Source organism: Festucalex cinctus, chromosome 14 (genome assembly GCF_051991245.1).
Source record: "Festucalex cinctus isolate MCC-2025b chromosome 14, RoL_Fcin_1.0, whole genome shotgun sequence".
NCBI lineage: Eukaryota > Metazoa > Chordata > Actinopteri > Syngnathiformes > Syngnathidae > Festucalex > Festucalex cinctus.
In genome coordinates this window covers 3446954-3466942 of record NC_135424.1, presented here as the reverse complement: position 1 = coordinate 3466942, position 19989 = coordinate 3446954, and the positions used below count along the sequence as shown (strand labels likewise).

The 19989-nt window shown below is 39.9% G+C and overlaps 1 protein-coding gene across 11 annotated transcripts in view; it reads left to right on the top strand.

Annotated features, from left to right (window-relative positions):
• Positions 1–19989, top strand: part of grid1a (glutamate receptor, ionotropic, delta 1a) — a 326902-nt gene that overhangs the window by 254807 nt on the left and 52106 nt on the right. For 10 of the 11 annotated variants that reach the window (XM_077495430.1, XM_077495429.1, XM_077495436.1 and 7 more), the window contains one exon: positions 8497–8550. In XM_077495430.1, the coding sequence (XP_077351556.1) occupies positions 8497–8550 (54 nt within the window). Of the gene's footprint in view, positions 1–1707; positions 2050–8496; positions 8551–19989 lie in introns of those variants that run through there. The other variant, XM_077495439.1, reaches the window with a different exon arrangement.

Sequence of the window (19989 nt, the reverse complement as noted above, 5' to 3'; positions counted from 1 at the left end):
GAACGGTTGCAGAAATGGTAGTTAATACACAAACGGCCAGCAGGTGGCAGCAGAGCAAAGGAGATCAACCAGGGCCATCCAGAAAAAAGCTAAATTACTTTTAAATTTTAAATAGGTTTGTGAAAACTGATGAAACTTAGCTCTCTTCTAATGCTAATTGCTGAAAAACGGAAACAGATAGAAACATACTTTTTTTTCCTGATGAAAGAAGAGACTTTAATCTTTCTTTTAATAGGTTCCATGCTTTTATAGAAACTGAGCACAATATTATGTGGACCTTGCAAAATCAGTCAAAATTCAGTAAAACAGCCCGGAGCGAACGGGATTGCTTCTGTGAAAATAGCTGGGAGTGAATGAGTTAATTTGAAGTGAATGTAATACATACACTATTATGTTTGTAAATATGCACCTTCATAGCAGCTGGAAACAACATTTAATCAGCTCCTTGTAAACAATTATTGTTTATTCCATTGATGTCCTTCTCCTTCGAATTAATTAAAAACAGTATTATTTGAACTATTGAAATGAAAAAATGTGTAGTCTTATAACAGTAATTACACTCGATGAATGAGAGGAGAAAAAAAAACGGATTTTGTCACGCTCACCATTTTCCTCTCTGTTTACTATCCCGATTCATTACTATCTATCAGCTCGGCAATTGAAGTTGATCATCAAAGATTCACACGCTAAATTTCCCCCAGGTGAAAGTGTGAAATTTCCACTCATTGCCTCCCCAAGGGAATCCCTCAGAAATGTAAATTCACCCTCCGCTAAGGTGCCTCACCGTGTGTGATGTTTAAATCTTTTTGCAAACACTTCAATGCTCCAGACATTTTATGTAATAATATTAGCTGAACAGAAACTAGAGTAACAGAAGCTATCACATTCCAGTAAAAAGGGGATTGGTACTGGTCCGGCCCAGAAAATAAATAATAAAAATAAAAACTAATGGAATGTAATTGAGGCTTTTAATGGGGGGCTAATAACAATTAAATGCTAAAAATTCTCCCCGTAACGCCGATAACATTCTATACACAGAAAGAAAAAAAAATCCCCAAATTATTTAATAATAATGTTTAAAAAAAAAAAAAAAAAAAAGAGGAAGCATTGCATTACTGTATTAACAATGACAGCACAGAACATCCTGGGAGTGACTGCTGTGCAAATTACGACATTACAACTGGTCACCTACTTTGCATAAAATGCAGTTTATCTGCCAATCAGAACTGTGCAAAGTCTAAATATGACTTTAAAATATTTTGAAAGATCAACTAAACGCATTAATACTCTGAAATATTTCCTGGATGAATAGTTGATAAACGCCCCTCAAAAACAAATTATTCTAATCAATAAAATAGTGTCTGTTTTATGCATTAAAAAATAAATAAATAAATACATTAATAATAATAATAATAATAATAATAATAATAACGGTCATACCAGTACTTAAAATCTTGCCCCCCATTGTTTTAGATTAGTATCAGGAAGCTAGCCAGAAATGTTCATGTGCATATTATTTCGATCGCAAGATGTACAGATTCATAGCTTCAATATTTACCACAGGAAAAGGATGCTTAAATTGTATCACTAGAATCATTTTTTTTTAATTATCTATCTCGTAATCTCTCATGTAAATCAAATACTATTTAACACACATGCCTACATACAAGAGACCAAGTGATCAATTTGACTCCCATGGTGCACCTGGCGGGGCAGCTAACAACATGGCTATATTAAGCTAGCAGCTTGAGCTCCATGGGATACTCATGGAAAGCTAACAAGGAAAGCTAAGAAAATGCCAAATAAACCCTCACCTTTAGCGCAATGGCCTCAGCGGGAAGCTAACGATGTTCCACGGGAGGCCAGCAGCTTTCTCCACAAGAAGCCTTCATGAAGCTGACAAAATGGAGGGAGGAAGCTAGCAACATTAGCATGATGGCAAATGGGAGTCATGATGTGTTTTTAATGCGCTACCCATTTAGTATCACCTTCATTAAGGAGATGAGACGACGCCCGGCCTTGACTAAAGGTGAGGAAACATTTGTTCAGGTGCTTGGTTTCAAGTTTTTTTTTTCAGTCCCTACAATCAGGTATTAGTATGACCTGTATATGACCGACACTAATTGTTTTGGTATAAGTAGTACATTCATGTATTTGAATAATGTCATTATAAATATTCACCACACCTATATGAAATTGTACCCGAGGAAATGCAACTTTTATATTGTTTGCATTTTATTTATTTACTTGTGACATTTCCTGTTTGAGGATCAGAAAGGGACGTGGTAGTTTAATGGCATGACAGCTAATGAGATGTGAAGAGCAGCTAGCAGTTTAGCTATAGCAATATGGAGGTCTCATAGGAAGCTAACAAGATGCTAGCAGTTTTAACATTGCGGGGAAAGCTTCAAGACATTGCTGAGCAACCAGGACCGACTGAGATGTGTTTGTTGTATGGCGCTTTCCCGTGACGTCACTTTAGGTTGTTGGGGTTCCATCACATTCTTCTTTTTTACTTGGTAAAATACAGAACAACATGACCACCCAAAAAATAAAACTCGGTGCTCAACTCAATTCCATTTAACTCAAAAGTTAATATTTGCTATTTTAAGTTTTACTTTCCTTCATAATTGTGTATTGTAAATTTTAGTCCTTGCAGGAAACCTGAATTTCCATTGAAAACACGGGCAACGCTAGTTACAAAAAGTTTCCGATTGCTGTCATGTAAAAGAAATAGTAAAATACATGAAGCTGTAATTTATCTCTCATAAGTCTGGTTCGCCCATCTTTTTATTGATACAGTAGGTTAAAAAATTGTCTTGTAAAAATAGACCAATGTAGTTGTTAAGTTTAATATTCAAACTTTTTTAGCGAGTTGACATGCTGTGAAAATAATCTTCTATATTCTGGAAGCTGTTGTATAATATATATATATATATATATATATATATATATATATATATATATATATATATATATATATATATATATATATATATATATATATATATATATATAATTTTTTTTTTTTTTTACGAGACGGGCTGTGTTACTGGTTTGGATATCGGCGCATCCTTAGTCTTGCTATTATGTCAGGCTTCTGATTTGAGGGAGGAGGCAATTGTTGCATTACAATTGTTGGTGGAGATATTATATGTGTTAATCGCAAGTGCTCCGCTCACTGTAAGAGCTGAAAAGGACACAATAGGTGCTTTTATTTTCTTTTTTTCCTGGTCATTTGTGGGATTTGTCACGTTTTGAAAATTCGGTGAAGAAATCATTGTTTGTTCCCCGCTCAAGAGTTCTTTTGACTTCGTGCGGATTGCTATGATAGTCCGTGATGCATTTCAACCCTCTGTTCGTCTCCCCCCTCGGCATTCAAAGTGAACGTCGGAGGGAATTTGCAGCAAATGTTTTTCCCACAGAAGAAACTCAACCGTCTGGAGCGCGTCCAAACGCCCCCACCACCTGTTTCCACATACGCCGCTGCACTTTCTCTCAATCCCTTCTCGGCTTGCCTCCCTTCTAAATTGGAGTTGGCGTTTCCCCGGGCCCGCCTTTGTGCCGCGGCGGCCGCGTAAGAACGCGCCCGGGGGCTTCTTTTCGCCGATTGGAGAAGTTGCTATCGACGGCGCGGAGTATTCCTCAGCTGTCACTCCAGGCTTCGTCTGCCTCGTAGAGCGGCGTTGGTTGCTCTCCGGAGTTTCACGCTTGCGTCATCTTTTACCTTTTTCAACGCCGCACAAAGCCAAATTTACTCAGCCCGGCTTGTTGACAACGTTTAAAACTCCTGAGCGGCTTTCCAGAGATAGCTATGTGATACCTTGGAATCGAGGGGGGGGGCTGGAGACAAGCGGCGCTTGGCTCCAAATTCGATTAGGAAAAGGCTGATTAGGCACATTAGTAGGCGGAGGAATTGTATCCAGATGCCTTTTGTCTTCTAAGTGCTGCTTGTTTAGAATCCTAATGAGTAACCTACTTTATCATCATACGCTACATGTCGTCCAATTGCCAGAGAGTCTTGTATTGATACAAAGCTAGGCATGGATTACGTATGGTAATGCTATTATTGTATTGTATTCAGACGATCGAGCTGCAGTGAAATTTTTCTTTCCTATAGACTACATCTTGCGAATAAAGTAATGAAGAAACAAGGTATAATGGGGGCAAAAAAGCATTTGATGAATTTTTCTTGCGATGTTTTCGATGTTGAACGATAGCACAGATTTGTTGATACGTACACACAAGAACCCTACCAACTGTCCTGAAATATTTCATTGATTAATGTTGGCTGTCCGATCCAAAATATGTGATGTAGTCCAACTCGAATGTCAAACCAATGCACATTTTTTATTCCAGTGTCCAAGCAAGAACCCTACTAGTTTTGTGTGATCGTCAACACAAAATGGCCGAGGTAGCCTCCATTTTTCATTGAATGGTCAAATTTGATCATATTACAGGAACTAAACAAAGAATTTTCATGACCACTTCTAGTAATCAAATTTTTCAACTCATTCACTCGCCGCCATTTTCACAGAAGCAATCCCGTTCGCTCCCGGCTGTTTTACTGGATTTTGACTGATTTTGCAAGGCCCATAGAATATTGTGTTCAATTGCCATAAAAGCATGGAACCTACCAAAAGAAAGATTGAAGTCTCTTCTTTCATCAGGAAAAAAAAAGTATGTTTCTATCTGTTTCCGTTTTGCAGCAATTAACATTAGAAGAGAGCTAAGTTTAATCAGTTTTCACAAATCTATTTAAAATTCTAAGTAATTTAGCTTTTTTTCTAGATGGCCCTGGTTGATCTCCTTTGTTCTGCCGCCACCTGCTGGCCATTTGTATAATAACTACCTTTTCTGCAACCGTTCTTTGCAGCTGAGAGGCTGCATCAAAGCCTTCCGTATGCTCTAGCATAAATAAACAAAAACAAAAAAAAAACGTATAAATACGTCTTTGGGACACTTACAACATAAAAAAAAAAGTATTTACACGTTATTGGGAGCAAATGAGTTAATGGACTTTCCTCTTCTTTCTGTACTTTTGTATGCCTGCAAGGAAACTATGGATTTATATTGACATCTATGATTGAGATACCAGTAACCAAACATCGAAACACAATATGTGCTCCAAGAACTCTGCACAATTTTCCACGAGTCTCATTTGATTATTGTTCAATGTGTGAGTACAAGAAGCTTACTGATTATGAATGATAACCGAATTCTATTCACCTCAATCCAGTCTGTTCTGGACAGATTGCCTGAAGATATTGTTGTAGGACAGCACAAGAATTGGTTATGTGATCCAAGATGATTGTCGCCAGGTATTTTCTTTCACCGTCTTTTGCGTTTGTTGAAGGTCAGAGCATAAGTCCCGATTTTGAATGACAGACTCGTGATGAAAGTCTTTAGTTATCGCAAGTTGGACATGCTGGATCTTGAAAATGTCGTCGTCGAAGAATATATCAGTATATGTGCTCGATCACCCTTCTTCGGTTCATCATTTCTGATTAATCACCTTAAAAAACCTCTTGGGTTGTTGTTCAATAGGTCAGGGCGAGAGCTATCGATTTTGGATGCCGTGCTTTTTTTTTTTTTTTTTGCCCATATCTTAACCTCAGTGAGGAATTGCTGTGTTTGTTGTATTTACTGATAAAGAACATATTGAGCAAGCTAAGCATTCAAAATGTTTTTACAAAGAGGGTTTACATAGAAGAGTACGTTTGTTAATGATCCGTTCTAAAGTGAATGTGCTCACACGCCATGCAGGTGACTGCACATGACTTCCTGCATCTGTCTACGTTTTGTTTTTTTTCTTTTCTCATCTACTACGACGACGACTAAAGTGTCCCTGAGGCGTCTTGCGGTTTATACGCTCTTCTTCCTCCTCTCTTTGTGCTGCCACGTGCACACTTTCAACCTTCTGCATTAAGATGACCTTCAGCGCTGTTATGGCGCACCTGAAGCTTTGCGGCTGAGCCTCCCTTATACATCTCTCTGTAGATGCCTCACATTTTGAAAGTGTTAAACGCGTGACCCGACTGTATGTTCTTGCAAGTCACGCGTGGATGTTTTCGTTGCACCCCATTTGAATTTCAAAGCAGTTTTGCGCAATTAGGCCCCGAGATGCGGCGTCTGAAGCGTGGAGGTAAATATTGCTTTTGGACTCGGATGGACGTCGTTGGGCTTGATGAAATCTGGAAATGAGAAGGGGGCATTAAAATCTAAGCGTGGCTGTTCTGAGGTTTGGAGATAAGATTAGTGGCTGGCGGTGTTTTGATTCACGCCGGCTTTTTATCGACGAGCATTACGTGGCGTTGACGGGCGTAAACTGTTGCTGCTTCCATCCGATTGCTTTTTTCAGATTAGTCTTATTTAGGTGAGGTTGATTGTTTTTGGGCAGTTTTCGCTCTCCCTTTAGACACATTCTTCAAATTTTCGAACTGCCCATACTTCCTAAGCCACTAAGCTCTTAATGCCCCATCCTCTAACGCCATAACCCCACAAACGGAAATCCAAAGCAATACAGTATGATCTCCTATAAAAACAAAACAAAAAAATATATAGAAATGAATAAAAAGGTTGCTCCCAATAGACAAAGAAAAGCAGCTTTATTTATCCTGGTATACAGCACATTTCATGTACAAGGTAACTATGTGCTTCATTCACATAATTGAATGTACAACATTGAAAAGCATGTACAAACAAAAGAGTTTACGACATTAAAAAGGAAAGGAAAGAAATAGAAAGTAGCTTACTAACATTACCAAAACAAACATTTCAGAGCATTTGCATGCAGCATAACAGATAAATGTCGATTCACCATGTTTGCTTTGAACTTTCGGCGTCACTAATTGACCAGATTATGCAGACCACAGAGCCCCACTGGGTTTATCTTTGACTAGCATTTCATTATTGTATTCAGCACTCAAACCATTCATTGATTTATGGACCAGTAGAAGATTTTAAAATCTATTCTACAGTGTAAAGCCTTTCGGACTGGAATAATACAGTATGTTCTGATCTCTTTGTTGTGATCAGAAAATGAGCTGCAGCTGTTTGTTGCGCTTTTGAGAAAGTCCACTCAGAAGAACATAACAATAATCGAGTGCTGGTCTGCTTGGTTCATGCAACCTTTCAGTCTGTTTTCAAGTTTTCAGATGGTAAAAAAAAAAAAAAAGTTGAGTGATTTGACATGACTGCTGAAAGTCCAAATCTGCAAATCAGCATACAAAGTTTTCGGACTTGGTATTTGGTCTTTAAAGACAGTGATTCTGAAAATGTTATTTTGGTTTAGTTTTTAGCTTAATAGACCTTTTGCAAAACTTTCATACATGCACACACACACTTGCGTTCATTTATCATGCTGAAACATCACATCCTTATGTACAGAAATATGTCAGCGCAATCTGTGCTGGAGCGTCAATACACGACACTAATTGATCCACCCAGGTGATTAATGTGCGAGCCTCCATGTCCACTTAAGCCGAACCATGTATGGCATTGGTATCGCATTTCTCAAACCTTTTTACTACAACAGTCTGATTTAGTGTACCACACTCATTTATGCATGTAACAACAAAAAACAATCTTAACTCTTTGACTGCCAAAAACGTTTAATAACGATTAGTAAAATCACAATGTATGTCGCCATCAACGTTAAATGACGTCAACTACATCTTTTTTTCTTAGCAATGGGCAGTTCAACGTCTAAGTGTGGCACTGCCTGGTCAATGGGTTGTGGAATCAAAAACACTCTCCCGCTATGGCCAGCAGATGGCAGCAGTGTATCTGATGAAATAGAACATTTTCAAGGATGACGTGAATGATCAAAGCCTTTGTCATATAAAGGTTTTTTTTGTGCGACAGTAGAAGAGTTAAAAAAAAAAAAAAACCTCTCTTGAAAATATTGCTTTGTTGAGTCCGAAACTTTTTCATCTGTATGAAAGTAAAATTAATCTACAAAAACTGGGACAAAATTTCGATGGGAAATTAGCCAAAAATGATGGCACACAAAAACACAGGTTTCACTGTATTTTGCTATATTTTTGTAAACCTTTTTCACCCGAAATGTTTTTGTTTTTGTTTTTTGACCCAGCAGTTTTAAGAGTTCACTGTATAACAATCCACATAACACTTGTTTTATCTTGCACACCCGCTTGGAGGGCGGTCAGTATGGCAATCCCTAAAGTCAACAGTAAATCTTTTTTTACATCTTTTAGATTATGTGTCACAAAAAGCCAAAGAAAAAGCAAACATCCAGCGGTAATCCTTTGCTGGCTCCTGACCTGCGGTGTCGTGAGATGCCTTAAGGTTTAACCGTAGCCAAAAGCTGGTGTTTTTAATGCCGTTGCCCGATGGCCTGTTAGACTCGCTCTATATTCCAGGTGGTCTTGAATTACAAAACGAAGCTGCGAGGCTTCCTGAGGCTTGACTGACATTGAAAGACCTCCACCCACCTTAAAAGTTCCCCCTCTCCCTTTTGCTTTATCTGCGCAGGCCGTGGAGACCAACCTGGCGTCCAAGGACAGTCACTGGGTCTATGCCAACGAGGTGAGTCCCAACACAAGCACGCTTTTGTTTCCACGGTTTTGTCGTTTCTTGGCCGTTTGCGCGACAAAGACATTTACTTGATATCGCGCGATGACCTTTCATTTCAACGCTTGATGTCGGCACGCTCTGATGAGACATCAAGGTAAATGCTCCTCTTAAGTGGACATAACAGCGCAACAGTCAAGTGTGCTTTTAGTGAATACAGACCCCCACTGCCTTATTTTTTTTATTTTATTTTTTTAAACTCCCTCTGTATGTTTCCAGTGATTCCGATTATTCTAAAAAGCAAATGGATGGAAGCGGATAAAAGGGTTGCTCCCAGTTGACCTGCCAGAGAATTAGCATTTCAGATCCCAGGAGGAGCTGGCTGTCCGGAATAACACACGCACGCGCACACAGATTGGCATCCATTTATCATGCCGAAACATCACATCTTCGAGTACAGAAGGACGTCATTGGAATCAGTGCTCAAAGCTCAATTAAAGAGTAGGAAATTTTCATTTTTGGGGGGGGGATACGCTATACAAATAATCGCAAAATTGCAGCAATATTTTTTTTTCATCAAATTACCTCAATAATGTTATCTTTAGATGTTACTATGAATAATTAATTATTTCCAATTATGTGACGACACCAATCATGCATTGATCCATTTTTTCAACTGCATATTCTCGTTAATGAACCTGTTTTTTGGGGCTTTGGTCATGTGACGTTTGCAAAGTGAGCCAGGATTGGTTGTTACCTGAACTCTGAGCACACGCGATGCCGTTTTCAGTTGACAGCAAGTGACAAAATGTGTTTCCAAAGCTAATAGTACCTGAAAGATAACGAAGTTATCAAATTATAGACAAAATATTAACTTCTTACTGCTGAATATGGCTAAATGAGTCAAGTATCTCCCTTATGTCAAAAAACAAACAAAACAAATCTGACATCGAGAAAGTCCTCCTCAGCAGTAGTTGGCGCTATAGTGTGGCAGCTTCATACAGCTTCGAACAGGATCTGCGTCAATTTTTTGTCATTGTGTGAAAAAAGTGGTATCGAACATCCCTATAATATACTAAAACATGTTCTTACTTGTTCTTAATGTCTATAAAAGAGAATTGTGACCATACGACAAAAGAACCACTGCTATAGTTGTCATATTTCATACCTTTTTAGACAGCAGTTTTGAATTTGGTTACAAACCAACATAATTGCACCTTAATTGCGATTCATCACTGATCAGTTCCGCATCTTCGACCCGTCACGTAACAAATCCATTCATGTGCTATGACGCGCATTGCAAGTTTTCAAGTCGGTTGCCATTCTTTTGCATCATTTCACGGCGTTTTGCAATGCAAAGTGACAGTCTTGTATGCAGTTAAATGTAATTAAGTTCAGGTGACAAATCGTTAACCAAGGGGCTTGAATATTGATTACTCAAGGTTAATGAGGCATTTGGTATTGCAGAGCTTGCAGTCCAAATGGCCTCACCTTACATTACACCTTACATTTGTATTTTTATTTTTTTTTAAATAACTACCTTTGCAGTTGGCTTTGAATCAGTTCATCCAGGCATGTCGGTAAAATATTGCTCGGCGTGGGCTAAAGGCTCCGTGAAAAGCCATTCTGTCTGCCGCTTTTTAATTCATATTATTGGTTTTGTATGCCTCACAAAGCAGCACAGGGAAGGCTTTTGCAGCCTGAGCCTGTTTGATAAGTGACAGGCTATAATTTTTAATTTGGAGCCGTCTTCATACCCGAGCTGCTGCATTCCTTTAAGTCTTTTATTAGCGAAATTATGTATGAGCTAATTCTTCCTTTTGCGCTAATACGATGTCATATCAACGGTGTGTCTTTTGCGAGATATTACGGTTTGCCTTTTGTTCGGTTCATCTCCAAAAGGTGATCATCTCGGAAACTCACTAACCTAATTCTCAAGACTATAAAACAAGTTATGGTTCTCCTTTCTTGTAGTAGATCCTCGTTTCCTTTTTTATTATCCAAAATAAACTGTCCATGACGCTGGTGTTCACCTTGAAATGAGGACAATGCACACTTGTTGTCCTTCGGCGCTCCCCGCTTGTGTAGGAAGTCACTTTTAAATATGTTTCGGACCTCTTACAGTCAGAGGTTTGCTGCTTAAATCATGCTGTTTTTGTTTTGAATTTCGTCTCTTCGGGAGCCACTCAGTAAACTCCATCCCAGCGTGCATTTATTTAAAAACAAATACAACAACTTAAGTGCAATGTTTGCTCCTCAACAATATGACGGGGAGCTGATTAGTTTTTATTAGCCTTAAATTTGTTTTCGCAGAACTTTCTGATCACAGCTGTGCGGGGAAGTTTTAAGGATGGACAGCGTGTCGGAATAATGAGGGACGAAAATATGTATTTGTACATCCTGATTGCGTTTATTAGAGTTGTGCTTGTGGATGGACAGGCAAATTGCATTGTGTGTATGTGAATGAAAAAAAGGGAATTTACAGCATATGCATATGTAAATAAAAGGTTTTTACATGTGCAAATAGGTAGACATTGTGTTTACTTTTTGTGTACATGGATGTGCAGACAGATGGTTACACTTTTGTGTGCATGTTATTGTATACATCATGAGTGTGTGAATGTCGAGACAATTATGGCGTACGTATGTAAATAGACAAGTACACATTTACAGTGCATTGTGTATGGACAAATGGCTGTTTACATTACATCATGTGCATGCGATTGGTGTCATGTAAGGGTTATGTTTACTGTCATGACTAGGGTCATGCAAGGGTTATTTTTGGGTCATGACCGTGAGGTCAAGTGTCTGTTTTGAACTGATGTAATCGGCATCTAGTTTCAACTGGCAACACGCTATGTGATGTCAGAAACTATCTGATGTCAGGAATCTTTCATCGCTTTATCTAGTCAACAGCCAATCAGATAATTCAATGTCAGTCCTGTTACCCACATATCACATATCACAATCAGATCGATTCACTGTCTATATATGCCTGACTGAGAAGTGTGTGTTTTGTCGGATTATTATCCGCTATTTCCCCGTGCACCTCCACAGCCCAAGTTAGCTTAGCGTCCAGATGTTATGCGAATAAAGAGTTAAAATCTTATTTGTGCCTGCGTTTTTGGGAGCGTAACAATTGTGAACATAATGCGTGTTTACATTATCGTTGTATATGAAGGGAAAGATGGATGACAATTGTGTGCGTGTAAATGGAGAACACCTTGTTTAAGGGATTATAGACGTGAAGATCTTTTTGTTTGTTTGGCCCTCGCTGCCTGCAGCCAGGTTGGCATTGCAAATACTTGCAATGCTAGCATGTTCTCAATGCCCTTACCTGATGAATAACGGTTAAATAATTCGAAGCAAATCTGAAAGGGGATTTTTTTTTTTTTTTTTTTGCTGATTAATTCATATTCCACAAATGTGGTATTAACTAGTGGTGTTGCGTAGACTATATTATATTTTAATTTTTAACTTCACTTTCCCTTTAATCTTGTTTAAGCTTTTACTGTATATTCCCAATTATACTTTAGAAAAAGTAATGAAAAATCTGCAGAATTCATTAAAATGTATTTTTGAAAGTCTTTAGGGAGGAAAAAAAAAATCCCGACCTTCTCTACTTGTGCCTGTGGACCTTAGTTCAAATTAAACCTCATCTTGTTTTATCGCTCCATCCTGCAGGGATATAAATAATTGTACCACGTCTCTGGCGTCTGCATGCTCGCTGGTCATAACTCAATCATGACGTTCGTCATCTGGAGACCCACAAGTGACTAAGCCACAGTGGCCAACGCCGTCATATCCCCAACGGGAGGCCTCTCACATTTCATTCAAGTCCAGCTCCACCGAAGGATATGTTAATCCGCCACCGGTCATGAGCTATGAATGTTGATGCTTTGCTCCAAAGGGAAGCGAGAGAGCACAGAAGCGAGATGCATGGTGATGATGAGGATGAGGATGATGTGTGAGGAAGATTGCAGGCTGAAGCGAGTTAGGGTGCCGGGGACTTCAAGATGAATGAATGGCATAATCAAATCAATGGACTCGCATTGTGGTAGAAATTAACAAAAAACAATTTGAGTTACGAAATTGGTTTTGATTTAATTACATTTTAAAATGTGCCGTCCTTGAATCGTATCGCACACCAAGTATAGGCCGACAGTAAATCGGTTTGTTGTTGCTGATCATTTGTTGTTTCTAAGAATGTAATTAACCTGAATAGTTTGCTTTATTTAGAGAGCTCTTACATATTTCATATTAACTCATTTGCTCCCAATAACGTGTAAATATGTTTTAAGTGTCCCAAAGACGTATATATACGTTTTTTATTTTTATTTATTTTTATGCTAGAGCAAACAGAAGGCTTTGATGCAGCCTCTCAACTGCAAAGAACAGTTGCAGAAATTGTAGTTATTACACAAACGGCCAGCAGGTGGCAGCAGAGCAAAGGAGATCAACCAGGGCCATCGAGAAAAAAAGCTAAATTACTTACAATTTTGAATAGATTTGCGAAAACTGATGAAATTTAGCTCTCTTCTAATGCTAATTGCTGCAAAACGGAAACAGATAGAAACATACTTTTTGGAATATTGATGTTTTTTTAATAATTGAATTAATAGTTTACCACTCGATGGTGCTAAATCCTACACACTGTGCCTTTAAGCGGTCACAACGTGGTCTGCCAAATTCCCAAACCCGGTAAACTAGACGTGTTTCAGCACAAAAATATGCCGTATGCCAGTCTATATAGTGACTAAACTAAAGAAGCATGTTTTGGGTTGCAGAGTAATCCGAACCAAAACAAGAATGGAAAGAAAACTCCATATATGAGGGCCCCTGCTGAGATTCAAACCCAGGCTGACATTGATACAAATAGAGATAATTTATTTCATAACCTCCCATAAAGAGGTCATGTGTAAAATTGCGCAAGTGTGGCTGCATTTAATGGCTTTTTGTGTTCAGAGGCAATAAAAGTTTCTTTGCAGCCGGAGAGCGCAGGCAAACTCATTGGCCAACACAAAGTCATTTAAGAAAAGAAGAAGGCTTCTAAATTGGATATTAAGAGTCGCGGCGCCACTCGAGACGAGCGCATCAACGGGAGGATGAGTAGCGGCCGAGCCTCCCGCTGACCCGGCCCGGCCGAAAGCAGCGTGAAAGACGCGCGCGCACGCTTGTTTTGGCGTCTGAAATTCAGATGGATTGCACATCCGGGAAGGAGTTGGAAGTTGTTGTGGTGTTTTTCTTCTCAAGAAGCGGGACGCTGACACTCGCCAAACGCGTGATGGATGAGGTGGCCGCGCCCGCTGTGGCAGACAGTGTTGAGGAGGAGAGTGGAGAGATGATTGATGTCCTCGGGTAAGGTGGCGTCACGTAATTGAAACCCCGCCGACGCCATCTTGGCCACATTAGACACAGATTACGACAAAGTCCATCGCAAGATGTGCACTCGCTAGATACTGTGTTAGATGCGCCCGCATGGGAGTGTTTCTAGAATGTTCGCCAGTCAACCAGACGAACAACCAGTCATGCCACGACTCACATTCATGACAGGGTTATAATAGTTTGGGATTTTTCATTATGGGACTTTCATCTCTATTGTTGTTTCACAGGTTTTCTTGATATTTTTCCTTTATTCTACGTCGGATCAGTCAAAATGTGTCCAAAACAAAGACTATGAATATTAGAGCTCGTTGCCGCCAAAATCCCCGTTCGCTCATCATGAGTGCGTTCAGAAATATGCTCAGAGTGCACTGCTTAACTCTTTGACCGCCAAAAACGTTTAATGACGTATTCTAAAATCCGAATGAATGCCGTCATAAACGTTAATTTATATTTATTACTTTTTTTTTTCTCTCTCAATGGGCAACACAAGTCTTGTGCAGCGCTGCCTTGTCACTAAACAAAAAATATTAGAGTCAAAGTCACTGTTGCGCAAAAAAAAAAAAGTATCTTTTCACAAAAAGCTTGTTTTCTCTATTTTTGTATTTCCGCTTATGTCACTTAAATGACCTAATTTCAAATGGTGATTACTAAAGAACGGAATAAGGTAGAAACATACTTTTTTGTTTGAAAGAATGGAATTGAATCTTTCATATGGTATCCACCATGTTTATTTAGTCATATCGGACAATATTCTGTTTGCTTTGAAAGATGAGAGAAAATGCTCGAAATAGGCTGGTACCGTTGGGGTTGTTTTTTGGGTAACGTTTGGCAATCAAAGAGTTAAAGAAGAAATCAACCCCAAAAAATTTTGGGACAATATGTTCTATGCAGCCCCACTAGTCTAAATGGAGTATTCTGCGTTAGTGGAATATGAGTTATGCGGCAAAATCCAGCTGTTTTATCAATATCAGAAGGCGGCCATTTTGCCGCTTGCTGCCCAATGAAAATGACATCGCAGTTGCTCAGGTAACCAATCACAGCTCAGTTTCAGAAAAACAGGTCAGCTGCGATTGGTCGTTTCTTGAGGCCTGAGCAACTGTGATGTCATCTTCAGTCGACAGCAAGTGGCAAAATGGCAGCCCCCGGAGGTGGATAAAAATGGCTGGATTCTGCCACAAATGTAATATTAATTTGAATGTCATGTTTAGACTTGTAAGGTCACATATAACATATTATTGGCAAGACGTTTAAGGTTGAAAACTCAGAACTTTTTTCAAATGTGTCGTTCAGTTATTCAGAGTGCACCCCCCCCCCCCCCCCAAAAAAAAAAAACAAAAACAAAAAGAAAAAAAACGGAGTACCGGAGCCTGAAGCATGTCAGGCAGTGCAAGGAAAGTAAACGCACACTCTGCTTCCCGCAGCACATAAGCATGACGAATTGTCCCCTTAAAATTACATTGAAGATTTTCTTTTTCGTTTAAACTGGCATACCTTTAACCAGAATTCCACATCACATTGTAGCTAAAGTTACAATCCTGGTGGGTTTGCATGGCACAGTCAATCCAATTTTTTGTGTCATTGATCTTCTTTGTAAATGCAAAATATATTTACGATTTCTTACTGGATTTATCGGCATGCTGCTCGCATTGTTAGTACCACTCACAATTTTTCTCCCACAGTCCCAAAGAATGCATGTCTAAATTGACCATAAGTGCACTCAACAAAATGTATTTAGATTTTCTTTTGATATCAGGAATTTCTGCGAGTGGAGCTAATGTTTTGTCTAATCTTTTTTTTTTTTAGGGTTTAAAAATGACTCATTGGCTCTCGTTTCAAAGCATGTGCTTCACATTTCCAAGAAGAACTGTGTGCATAATGAGAACAATGATGAGAAATTGTACTCAAGGTGACGAGTTGCTGTGACGAGTGTGGGGGGGGTGGAGCCCATGATTGGTGGGCTTGATTGGAGAGTGTGAGAATTTTCAGTCGAGGGAACACTTAATAGCTTATCAGTAATTGGATGAAGACAAAGGTGTCCGGTTGTGATTGGAAGCAGAGATTAGCTACAGTTTAAAGGAGTGTGGACAAAATGTGCTTGAAACTAACAAGGCATTAGCATGAGTCACTTAGTCACTACTTGTTCAGCTGGCTGCTGGACCAGTTCAGGTTGTACCCATGAACCCAACAAGGGCAAGTGCTATAGAAAATGGACGAATGGATCAATAAAAAATTGGGGTAAAATCTAGTCGCTTCATTTGCTCTTCACAGTCAATAATTACCGGGTGGCATTGGGTCCAGAGCCCTGCCTTGTGACCCTGCACAGGATAAGCTATACGGAAAATGAGTCAAAGGATGGACGTACATGGTGGTACAGGACAGACTCCTCCTATTACCGCTGGTGGATGTCCGTGGATACCGGATGGTAACTTGAATGTGCTGGAAGCTAATCAGTATCAATTCATAATGCCTTAAGCCAAAAATGGTGCTAACAGTAGTTCCAGAACCTCGTCATCATTAATCCAAAGAAACCCAGACAGAGGAGCCCTGTCTCTAAACCATTGACCCAATTGTAATCCTTCAGCAGCCACGGTTATTTACCATGACTTGGATTATTGTGCCATTATAGATGTGCTTCATTTCGAATGCCTTCCTCGACTAAATGCCTCTATCAAGCAGCGTAGTTTAATTTGCTTTGCCATGGTTATCACTCTGGGGCCGAATACTTGCGTGGTTTTCATGCTGAAGAAACATGTTGTACGGACAAATCCCAAAAAATCCAGATGCATGAATCTGTGTGTACTTATTTCAATCAATGCAGAAATGTTGGCATAACAGAACCCGCCCTCTCCACGCCCATTTATAAAATATGCTAATGCCTGCTCGTGGAAACGATCTCTCTGCATGATCAGAGAATCAGATTATCAAGCCATGAGTCACCGTTGATAAAAGAACAACTTCACAGAATTTTCCCATGGAGACGAAAATCTTTCGGGATATGTCGGCCACTGCTGATAGGGAAGAAGACCCCTCACCGCTTCAGTGAAAATATTTTGGGTCACATGTCACAGATGCCAGCTTGAGCTGTGTGAAACCGCAATTCCTCTCGCTCCTACCCAATAAGGTGCTGAGGTGGATCGGCAGCTCGCGTTTTTTAGCTCTGCGCTCCCAATCTGGAGATGCGGTAGCGGTGTGGGCTTGGCCCCTGAAATGGCTGGACGCCGCAATAAATCTACCCTTGGTTTATAATGGAGTTCGTTTCAATGGCAGCGGCGTACCCCAAATTTCTACACAAGTTGGAAAATGCCGTAGACTTCCGAGACATCATTTTAACACAAAGTTATGACTGTAAATATAGTGGTAACTTCTTGTACCACCTAATACGTGTTTAGCAGCCAAATTAATATGTTATGCACCAGGAGCATTGACCCCCTGTTTTTTTTTTTTAAATGGCACTTTTTGTTTTCTTCTCTTCTTACAAATGTGAAACATTAACATGAAAGTCACAATTCTCTGCTGACCAATTAGTGGACAGCTAAGCTCTAACCTAAATAACAGCAACAAGAAATGACAAAATCATGCTGAAATTTGAAATGTGTGATATGATGGGAACCTTTCCAATAGAGAAGTAAAGAACTGGACCAAAAGTCACTGCTCGGTGGAAACGGGGGGATTTGTGGTTTCTTTTCATTATGACACAAAAATGTCTCGTTTTCCAAAATATCTGGTGTGTGCCTTGACATTTATTGGCATACTCACCAACAGAATACCCACCACGTGGTTTGTGGTGATGCGGAGCCAGGAACACTGCAGCTAAGAATCATCGCGGAATCGTAAGAACGCAACGTACCTCATCACGTCTTCTTCCTCGTTAATTCCGCTGGCACGAGACGTTGTGTCGCGCTGGTGTCAAGTCACGATATTTCCATAGCTGACGCCGCTTTCACCCTCCTGCCTACGCACCAGATGCGCCGATTCGATATTTTCCGCCGCAAAGTGTACCGAGGCAAAGCAAAGTCTGCTTTTACCAATTAGTGGAAGTGTGACTTCTTCCTCTCCCACCTCGGGTCAGGCTCATGCCAGGCTCACGTTGGCCCAAAAGTAGCGCAATGAGCTCTTGTAACGGGCCGGTTTATTTTTACAGGTGCATTCGACTGGAAGCCAGTGCGTGAATTAAATAAACAAATAATTGAATTACTCACACGCCATTCCACCTTGTTGCGTTCGGAAGGGGAGGGATCTCATTCCAATTAGGCACTCACAGACAGTCGAGTATTAAGTGCAAAGGCGGTTACGATGCAATTCTCCCTGGACCATGTGACGACGCATTTGCAGTCTGGCGTGAAACTACGTTTCTATCTTCTCCGCTTCTGATCCCATCGTTGTCAAATGGTGCGTTTGCTTACCATTCCTGTAACCACTTTTCAATGTCCCATAAGGACTTGTGGTTTCCCAGCAGCTTCTGCAAAGCACCTTGATGTCCAATTAATTAAAAGCGCCGCCACGATTACTGGTAAATGTTTTATTTATTTCTTGATGAAAGATTAATGGCAAGGACTGAGTGGTGCACAGAGGATCATTTAACCTTTCTGTCAGATGAGCTGGATTTGATTAATGCCCGGTCTCATCTGACTGTCATTGGTTGGCAAAGTTGCACAGCATTTCAGATTTTTTTTTCCCCACCCGCAAATCTGACCCGATTGCCTTTCCAGTAGTTTGATCCTTTTTTGGAGAATGTAAACTGTTGTACAATGTGATTGTTGTCCGGATAACGTTGAGAGTAATTACCTCCATTGTCTACTTCGGAAAACTGTCGGGCCGACAATCGTAAATGTTAGACTGTTCAACATTTGTTCAATCCTTATGTGCATGGTCAGTTCCTAAATGAACACAATTGTGTGCTGTTACCATTGTAAACTTTTTTTTTTTTTTTTTTACTGACAGTCCTGAAATTGCAGTGACTAACTGTAATTTAGCGATGACGGAAGCACGGTTAAAATAACAATGACAAGAGTGACAAGACTTGACGCCTAAAGGACCGGGCGCTGATGAATGATGACTGATAAGCAAATTGCCTGCCTCTGGATAAGAGTTTGCGACTCGGATGTACAGTGGGCCTAGTTACCAGATAAGCACGCAGTTACCCGAGCTTGTTCTTTTTCCAGTGAACTGGAAGCCCAGACTGCCTACTACAGAGTACAGATCAGTATTGGTACTGCGATTGTGGGTGGAGATATCATGTGGGTGATGTCCGTTTGGTCATTTTGAGTACACCACACACACAGACATGCTAATTGTTTCCTTGTCATGTGTGGGGTCTGTCACGTAAAAATGGATTCAAATGTTAAAAATTGTCACGTGTGATTGCAGTTTTAGGCAGTACATTTGGCTTCATAATGCCAGTCTGGTGCACTGCGAAAGCCATTCCCCCTGCAAATGAATCCCGTTACAAGTCCAATTTCGATTGGCACTCAAAGACGAGCCAACTGAAGAGCTCTTTACAATTTTTGGCGAAGCGTGCGCGTTATATTGCGTTGTATGAGCCAGCGGTGCTGTGAGGTGATGTTTTCAGCGTGTCAAAGTGCAAGGAGCGTGTTGCAGTGGCGACAAAAATGCGACGGCCAAGGTGTTTGAGGGTAGAGAAGAGACAAGGTCTTGTCTGCTAAGTGTGAATATAAGAATATTAAAGACTGGATCAGACAAAGGCTGCAGGGAACAAAGGTAGCAACACATGAAATATGTGAATAGATTAGAGATGAAATGGTATGAAAATGTAATATCACCATTAGCGTGAGCAATATTTCCACCGTTATTGGTATTATCCGGAGGAAAAAAAAAAAAAAAAAAAAGTTTCTTTTTGTATATGAAATACGGTATCTGTCAACCTTAGGCACCTGTTGCACAATATAGAAATTATAAACGGCAGCAACCAAAATGAATTCCATGATAACGACGCAACAAGCCACGTGTCATGATGTCTTCTTTTATTGGTCACAAGAATGTAAACAGGAAGGAGGTTTGCTGTATGAACTAGCACGTTATGTGAATAAAACACAAATAAACAAAAAAAAC